Raw genomic sequence first — 9,949 nt, forward strand, 5'->3', positions numbered from 1 at the left:
GGCACAACACACACCAAACATTTGAGTACGGTGGAGAATATTTTAAAAAATATATATTTTATTGATTTTTTACAGAGAGGAAAGGAGAAGGATAGTTAGAAACATCGATGAGAGAGAAACATCGATCAGTTGCCTCCTGTACACTCCCCACTGGGGATATGCCCGCAACCAAAGTACATGCCCTTGACAAGAATCGAACCTGGGACCCTTCAGTCCACAGGCCAATGCTCTATCCACTGAGCCAAACAGGTTAGGGCGAGAATAACTATTTAACAAGATTAGCTTTAAGTAGAAACCAAGCGGAGCAACCTAGCTGTGGGACAAACAGGAACAGAACAGTTCTTTGCAGCTTCAATGTCATTCCTCTGGTTTCCCTAAAGGATTCGTAACTGTCTGAACTTACCACAGGTCTGGGCTAAGTCCTGGTGGCACTGACAGCAGGCTCTGGGAGCAGAGTTATTGAGCTGAGGTCTGTCAAAACAGGCCAGTTCAGAACCATTGTACTGAATGTCCTGTGCTCTCAGAGACCCTAAAGGAGGGGGTGAGAATTCTGTCAGTAAAGACAATTTCCTCTTTAAAGGACATCATAATACAGACAAGTACCATCCTAGCATTTGTATTTTTTTTAAAAGAAGGCTATCATTCACATTTTAAATTATTTCTTCTTACACGAAGGCACAAATCCTATATAATAAAAGTATAGTATGCAAATTGTCCCCTCAACCAGGAGGTCATCTGAGAGTTCGACCAGGGGGGTGGGGCCAGCCGGGGGAAGGGAGGGAGGCCCCAGCCAGCAGCGGCGGTGACAGGAGGCCCTGGCCAGCAGCGGCGGTGGCAGTGGCAGGCGACCAGGGGAAGGGAGGGAGTACCTGGCCAGCAGCTGGCAGCCACTAGGGACCCCAAAGTTTGTGCACTGGGCATCTAGTATGAAATAATTTGTTAAGAAAGCTTGAAATGGAAAGTATTTATGTTGCCAGCACTTAGAGTAATTTTTATTTTTGCCTAGTGGCACAGGGACATCTCTGCCACCCATCAGTCTGCTCCCTCAAGGCTAAAAAGACTGTGACAAAAGACTGTGAGATCTCTTTTCATGTGCTCTCTGTCCCTTAAACAGCTCCTTGATTCTTGTCTTATTCAAGTCTCTTGTGGAACACGAAAACGACAATGATGATAATTGCACTTCACCAATGCTAAGAAATAGAAAGAGCTCAAAACTTACAGCTGGGTTTCTTCTCCATAAATTGTCTCTTACAATAGATGATGCAGAGAATGAGCAGAGCCAGCAGGACAGTAGCCAAGGCACTGCAGATAACAGCAGCCAGGGCTGTGTCTCTCGGGCTGGAGGCTGTGGACGGGATCTTCACGAGGTTGACCTTACTGGTACCTGAAAACCAAACAAATGGAGTCAGTGCTCTCAACCACCCAAGAGACTCAGACACTTACTAGTACACTGACCTCAGCTGTCATTATTAACAATGGTCTTCATGCAACATAAATCAAACCCCAGGAACTAGTGGGAGGTATGTTAAGATGGCTTAAGCACTCCCTCCTCTTAGAAGATTTCTTGACTACTACAGCTCCACCCTGAACCCCAAATTGTGTAATGTGCTACTCCTTCATTCCCACAACACACAAGCCTCAACACTGTATTGCAGGAAGGTGCTTTTAGGTTCCCTAGACCAGAACCATTTGTGAATTTATCATCTTTATCTCTGTGTCCCCAGTACTTGGCAATGTGTTTGGCACATAGTAGGTACTTCATATTTATTTCATTGGAATCAAGCTACCTACATTTTAAAATAGACTGAACTATGGTATGCTTTTGGGGGCAACTTTAGGGAAAAACAAGAAGTTGGATCATTCATGACCTTACACTAGGTCCCCAATTTCTGACACAGTAAATATTTTTAAATCTTAGCTGTTACATTACTGAACAACATCTAAGCTGTGGAGAAAACACTGACACCATTGTTATATGATGGAGAGGCATGCATACTAATGTGTTAAAAGCATCAAGAAGAGATTTTGTCTTCGAGGATAGTACTGCATCATGGCTAAGGGCCGAAATCCGGGGAATCCTACTGTACAGGTCAACTTCTAGATGTGTGACCTTGAGCAAATTACTTAATGTCTCAGAGTATCAAGTCCACATCTGTTCAAACAGAGGTAGAAATAGTACCTGCCTCACCTTGCTGGTGAGAGGATGAAATGGGTGATCATAAAAGCATTTAGAACAAGCACTGTACCCAGTGCTATAGAACATTAGCCATTGTATCAATGAAGATCGCAGTTGACACTTTATCTTTGGGTACTGGGATGGACAAACTCAGTTTAGAAATCTGTATTCAGTGAGGTCCCATTTAACTAGCCTCAAAAGAATTTGAGAGATGGAAACCTAAACAGAGGGACAGCTATGCTTTCTCTGTCTCCAAGTAACTGCCCTTAAGCTGAGGTGGGACTCCATTTTGCTCCCTTCAGTTGCTCCCAGCTCCTTAGCAACACCCAGCAGAAGCTCCCTGCTGCCTCACAGAAGCATGCGCCACTCATGTAATTTTAAGCTGTCTAGAATCCACATTAAAAAAGGAAAAATAAACAGGTGAAATTAACCTCTTTTTCTTAAGCCAATTATCTTCAAATATTATCATTTCAATGTGCACTCAATGTAAAACTTATTGACATCTTTTGCATTCTCTATTTTTATATAAAAATGTCAAAGTCGGGTGTGATTTCACATTGACAGCACATCTCCATTTGGACCAACCATATTTCAAGTGCTCACGTGTCACATTTGCATAAGGCAATCATAATGGACATTGAAACTCTAAAGATTCAAGTCTGGCATGTGTATTTATGCAACATGGCACCTACAGGCAAGCCAACTCAGTAGCTGATACCTTTCTCCCCATCCCTTGCTGCAGGCTAGAATCAGAGAGAATGTTTTGGGTTAATATTATTGAATCATAAATATAACAGGAATGATTATCTTGTAACATTGAATCTTGGTATTTCTAGGCTCAATAATTCTGAATCACATTGATAAAAGTTTCTTATTGCCACCTGGAAAGGCAATTATTTGTTCAGGATTTATATAAGCTATATTCCTTGGATAAACAGGAATCATAAACTAATCACACATTTTAAAGAATATTTGTTTGTGAACATGGTTAATATCTTTAATCATAAACACTAACAAATAGATAACTGACAAAGGATTTATATCCTATGCAAGTAAAGTAGTAGGCTTCATTGAAGGGGAAGTTATTTGGGAAATAGAAGAATTATGTGGGCCAAATGGGAAAGTTGTGGCAAACTGCCATCTCATTTATGTTGGTGAGCAAGGCGGTTTACAGGAGTGAGATCAGGTCCCTTAGCTTACACTTTCCTTTAAACAACCTGGCTCTAGTTGTCATAAAAATGAAGTATAATACATGATGTGAGTTGAAGATATCAAAGCTTCTAACCAATGTTGTAACTATTAAGGTCATCAATTAACATAGTATTAGATATTCAAAAAACCTTACCGAAATAGGGATTTTAATTTAATGATTAGAGTCCTGTAAGTTCTTCTTGTTTAAAATCTTTCTAAACTGTATTAGTCAACTTATTTACCTTCATATAAAAGGAACTCTTTCTGACTTATAAACAAACTAAAATGCCCCCAAATGGAAAACAAATTATTTTTATTTTTTAAATATGTTTCTATTGATTTTTAGAAAGAGAGGAAGGGGAAGTGATAGAAAGATAGAAACATCAATGAAAGCGAGACATTGATCAACTGCCTCCTGCATGCCCCTTACTGGGGATCGAGCCCACAACCCTGGTACGTGCCTCAACCAGGAATCGAAATGTAACCTCCTGGTCCATAGTTCAATGCTCAACCATTGATCCACACCGGCTGGGCAAGAAGTTTTATTTTTAACTTGATGGTTGTGATTCAGGATTTATTTCCCCACGCCAATCATGAAAGTCTTGCTAATATATATTTTCCCATGATTGAAAACTACAACTGTAATTGCAATATTATAGAGTTTCCATAATAACATCAATTTTAAAGGAAATAAGTCCCCTTTCTCTATGCCTTTCCTGGGCAGTACATCTGAAAATGAAAAGAAAAATGCAGTAGTTTTACCACTCAATTTTTGACACCTATATAAGAAGAGGCACTTTGTTAACTCAGACACCCCCTCAGAAAGTCCCCATGGGAAGTCAAGTTCTGGAATGCATGCTCTTGTTTATATGTATACGTTTATGACACTTATAGCAAACATAATCTTTTTTATTGGAAATGGGTTCATCATTCTTAGGTTCAATTGTCACATACAGCAATAGAGACATAAAATTGAAGCTATAGGAAACCAACCTACCATTTGATTTTGGAACAACCCCAGAAATTCATTCACATAAATTCCTGTTAAAAGCCCATTCTCTCTTTGACTTAAGCAGAGAGAAAAAAGGCGGGGAGGAGCTTGGTACTAATTATATGAAGTGGTGTCTACACTCTATTAAGTTCTGGTTAATTTAGATGTTGCTGAGAATTCCTCAGAAAAAGGTTTATCTGCTACAAACTAAGAAATATTGCTTTGCTGACCTGTGGCTGCTGTAATTATATTGAGATTAAAGATTCTTCCCACCCACATGCTTTGACTAAATTCTATGTCCACAGTTCACCCAGCATACTGAATGTTAGTGAGGAATTTCCCCCAAACCTTATTAGGATGTGGACCGTACTTCTGAAGAACTGGGAATAGGAATACTCACATTCTTGGAAAGTTTAACCTTTCTGGAATACAAAGGCATCTCTTACCCTAACCAATTAAGTTTTTAAATTCCACTATAATCTTAGCATTACCTTTTGGCAATTTATTTCAGTAAGAACTGTTTTCTTAGCTTACATTTTACATCACATTACATACATGACATAGGTTCATTTTTATATTATACATTTCCTTAGCTCAACTGAGGTACTGAGTATCTATTATACATAAGACATCCTACAAGTCATTCAGTACGTTGAATGAGAATCTGAATAGAAGAAAACAGAGGTCACCAGCAAAGTTTAGCAAGTGTTGTTATAAAGTCCACTGTTACCCTTTGGAGTAACGAGGTACACAAATCCAAATAGCAGAGATGCTCTCCTCACATTTCACCCTTCTGGAAGGTAGCTGGAGAGATTCATATGTTGAAGAGATCTGTGTTATTGGACTCTGACTAGTCATGGAAAAGTCTTGGAAGAGGAACTCGTTTTCAGACCACATGGTTGACTGGACATCTGTGTGCTTTCATACATCTGTACATTGCTCACACACTTTCAGTGATTTAACCTTCCTACCAGTGAGGCAAAGTGCTGACAGTTATTGCTGACTCTCATTTGGTAGATGAGAAACCACGACTTTTAGTGACTTGCTCAAGGTTACACAGCAAAGTGGAGACTGCTTGAGAACTGGAATAGGGCCTTTTGATCTTTTCCAGTGGACCAGTGTTCCATGGATGCATGTAGCTTCTAACAGAATAAAACATTCTGGGAGATAACAATAAGCAAAATGTGGCTCAAGTCTGTTTCTGTGAAGAATATGCTCAAATCTGTGGCTCTGTGGGGAGAAACCAGCTAGGCCACAGAAAGATCATGGGACAGCAGACCTGTTCACTTGTGCATGACAGCTGGTTTCCCCAGTGCTTCTGCCCTGAGAGAAAGTTTCAGCAACCCTCTGCCTCTGTGTGAGTCTCAGTGTCACATAATGAGCTGCCATGAGGAGGCGTGCCAGGAATGGGCACGCTGAGCAATGTTGGAGTAATACTGAAGTGGGAGGAGAGAAAATTTTATGGAGGTAACTGAATCTGGAAAGGGCTGGTTAGAGAGAAAGAGATGGGAAAGGCTTGCAAAGATGGCTGCTGAAGTGTCAGGCTGGCCAGTGCACTCTGCCTGGGTTTTCAGGGCCACCCCCTTTGTGTAACCATAGCTCTGCTTTCTATGAGTCTCCCTACATGTTTAACCATTCCAACTTGCTAACAGGCTATGTTTAAGAGTCTCCTGCTCTACCAATTGAGCTGTCTGGACAACCTAGCAGACTATGTTTAAAAACCTGCTAAACAAAAGGTCCTTCTTTCCAGACTATACTTCTAACAAAGGTAGGTCTCTGTTCAGGTTTGGGAGGAAGGAAATGGGTCTCCAGAATGAGGCTCTCACCCCTTTCTACGCTGGCCATGAACAAGACTTTGTACCTCTGAACCTCAGTTTCCTCACAGGGAAGATTAAACAGTGGCTCATTATGCAGACACCAAGACCCACCACGGGAATCACTGAAAATTTATCTTAGGGCTGATGAACTCAGTGTAAAACTAGCTTCCATATACACTTGGACAGGGCAGCTACTGAGAAGTCCCATGATCTCTCTCATGGTCTGGCTGATTTCTTCCCACAGAAATAATCATGACCTTCATATTAAAGAATAAGATGAAGTAGGATGTGTATTTCACTACTTAGCAATTTATATTTCCAGTTTGAGCTGCTTTCCTGAACAGTAGATTCATATATCCAACAGTCTATTGAACATTTCACTTGGACAGAGATGTGTCTTAAACTCAACATATCCAAAAATGAGCTCTCCATTACAATCATGACCCACTCTCTTCCTATCCCTCCAATACCCCATAGTTCTCCCACAAATCTTTGCTACCTGTCATTACCTCTTTGTGCAATGGGCTGCTGCTGCTTCAACTGTTGTAGGTCCTGCTTCAAATGTCACCTGTTTAGTGAGGTTTCCCCACCAAACTCTAAAATCACCGTCTCTCTCCAGTGCTTTCTATTCACTTCCCTGCACTTATCCCCATATGAGACTTACACATTTAACTTGTTTGCTTCTTGTCATTCTCCCCTATGGTGGGAATAATAGAATCCATCTTGCTTCCCCAACACATCCACCTGGTTTGTGTTTAAGCTGGGTCCAGCAAGAGCTCGCATTTTCCAGCCCCCTTTGCAGCTAGGTATGGTAATATGTCTAAATTAGAGTCAATAGAGAATGATGGGGGAGGGATGGTAAGCAGAAGTGATGAGTATAGCACCTGTGTCATCTCCAATTTAGGTACAAATTACTTGCCCAAGACTTCACCTTCACTGTGAGATGGAAGCTGGAAGCTGCAGCAGCCTAATCTTGATTCTACAGATGAGAAAGATATCAAAAGGCTGGCAAAGCAACAGGGAGAAAGAAACTTGGCCTCTCAATGATGTGCTGCAGCAGAGCTGCACCATCAGGCTGATGGGCTGGACTGTCTGAATGGAAAGAGGAACTTCTATATTACTGAGGCTATAATATTTTGGGGTTTCCTTATTACAACAGCCCAGTCTTTGCTCTAACCAATTGAATCCCTCCCTAAAATATAGGTTCCACAAGGGCAAGGATTTGGGCCAGTTTTGTACTTCTAATAAGTACAAGATTTCCTGGCACACAGTTGGTGCCTGATAAATATTTGATAAATGATTAAATAAATTAATGTTTTTGAAAGCAACTGAAAAACCCCAAATATTCCAACAAATTTATTTAATGGGGAATTGTTCAAACAATCAGATGCAATTATGTAATTTGACTTTGGGTCGTAAACACACAATGCAATATACAGATGGTGTATTACCTCCAATAAATTTAATTTAAAATATTTAAAAGATAAAATTATGCTCAAAGCATGCTTCTCTTCTAGTCTTCCATCTTTGGCTTTGTAGGACAGTACAGATGGAAATAACCTGAGGCAAATAACAGGTTCATTTGCATGCACTTATTTTATACAGTGTTAATTTGACTATGGATGAAAAAGCAATGTTTGCTCAGATCTATCAATATATAGACTTTGCCTGGGAATGAATACTAAAAAAAATCTTAGCTTCTCCCAATCAATTCTATTTAGCCTTTTTATGGATTCCATCCACAAAGGGATCTTATTTTTAGTTATTATATGCCAAATGTAATCTTATTTAACCAATGCATACATAGTGATGGCAGATTTATAATGAATTACCAAAGAACCTAGAAAAGGGGAGGACCTTCTGGAGATCAATCTCATCTTCCACAGAATGCTGCTTTGCTATAAATTTCAAAAATGGATTATTAGGCAAGTTGGATAAGGGAACAATTAAGCATTCCTATCATTTTATCAAATTAGGCATATTAACTCTACCTTTAAACATACCCTCTTCCCCTTAAAACTATTCAGAAGTATGAATAAAATACCATGAGCCTCTAGAGAACTGTTAGTACAGTAGCCTATAATTATATTTTGTGGAAAGTTATACAAATGATCATCAATACCATAACAACTACCATATACCAAACACCTACAGGGGCCAGCCTTTACATACTGACTTTGAAAATGTCACAATAATCCCTATGGTAAAGATTCCATAGATGAAGAAGTCTGTACATATCTATAAATACTTTTTTCATTTCAAAATGACATCAGGTGGTTGGATCTAGATTCGATCTTGGGTTGTTTGACTCTAAAACTTATGCTCTTTCCCCCCCCCCGCCCCTCCCCCATAAATTATGCCATACTCTTTCCAACCATTTAGAGCAAAAATTATACTAAAGTGTGAATGATTAGTGGTTCTTATTTTGTACAGGCCAATAAACTCTAGTTAATTAGTTAACATATACAATATAATTTGACCTAATTTAAAACACAAATAGAGCTTTACAAATTCAGTCTGTCTTACCCCCATGATTAAAGAGGCTGTTGCAAAGAAAAATAACATATGACTTTTAAAATTTCTTTTTTAAATGTTATTTTTATGGTCAATGTAGTATAATTAGATGAGTATCAAAACATAGTAGAGAAGCACAAGTTGTAAATGAACTAATTATGCTTTCTGTCTGAACTTCCATTTTTGAGATTTCACCAATGCCTTGTGTTTTCATCAGTGTTTAACACATGAAGACATCACATCAGGTTTCTTGATGTATCACATATCCCTCTGGAAACACCAACAAAATTGGAAATATGAGCATTTTAACTCATTGATGAGTTAAAATTCCATATTTTGGCACATGGAATTCCATTAACATTTAGTTCTGGACTAAAAGCATATGATTGAGACATTTTCTAATAATTTTCAGTAAAATATTTTATCTTTGACTTTTATATTTGTTTCAAGAAAACTACAATTCAACCCATTGCTTTTTGTGCTTTTCCATCACCACCATCACCAACAAAAAGGCCACGTCGAATAAAGGTTTAACAAAATTAAAACCTGAAAATCTAACTCTAGCCATGTTCTTTAATTAAAGACAATTATTAACAAAGAACTCCTTGCAGTCTTACTGAGGGAAGCATATAGTTCTATCGTGCAAGCTTTATCTTGTTAATCTAAACTGGTTAAACAAAAATACCTATGGTAACACTCAACATATGAATTCCAGATGTACCACAAAAGAGTCTGCCAATAAACAAAATAGTTTAATTTTTTTAATCCATTTTATACCAAGCACTGGATGAACATACAAAATTAAGTCTGTATCATTTAATTCTTTTCATTCTAAACACTTTGGTCTTAAAACTATGTGGTCTGTTTTTCAATAACTGATAGAAATATTATTCCTAAATGAGCCTTTTTTGTTTACACAACTAATAAGTAAATAAATAATAATAAATTGGGCAGATTTGCAAAATTGCAGTTAAAATATGTAACATAAAATTTACCATTAGTGACATTGAGTATACTCACAATATTGTGAACCATCACCACTAAATTCCAGAACAGTTTCATCACCCCCCCCAAGAAACCCCATATCCATTAAGCAGTCACTACCCATCCCTCCTTCTCCCACTTTTCGCAACCACTAATCTGCTTTCTGTCTCTATGGATTTTGCTTATTCTGGATATCTCATATAAATAAAATCATGCAATATTATGTGGCCTCTTGTGTCCATCTTTTTTCACTTAGCATCATGTTTTCAAGGTTCA

The 9,949-nt window shown here is 38.6% G+C and overlaps 1 protein-coding gene across 1 annotated transcript in view; it reads right to left on the reverse strand.

The window, feature by feature from the left end:
- Positions 1–9,949, reverse strand: part of TNFRSF19 (TNF receptor superfamily member 19) — a 93,048-nt gene that overhangs the window by 14,980 nt on the left and 68,119 nt on the right. Inside the window, exons 7-8 of the mRNA XM_006083600.3 lie at positions 1,220–1,384; positions 404–529 (exon numbers count right to left, since the gene is read on the reverse strand). Coding sequence (XP_006083662.2) covers positions 404–529; positions 1,220–1,384 — 291 coding nt within the window. The remainder of the gene's footprint in view (positions 1–403; positions 530–1,219; positions 1,385–9,949) is intronic.

The sequence above is a fragment of the Myotis lucifugus genome, unplaced genomic scaffold, assembly GCF_000147115.1.
Source record: "Myotis lucifugus unplaced genomic scaffold, Myoluc2.0 scaffold_7, whole genome shotgun sequence".
NCBI classification, from domain to species: domain Eukaryota; kingdom Metazoa; phylum Chordata; class Mammalia; order Chiroptera; family Vespertilionidae; genus Myotis; species Myotis lucifugus.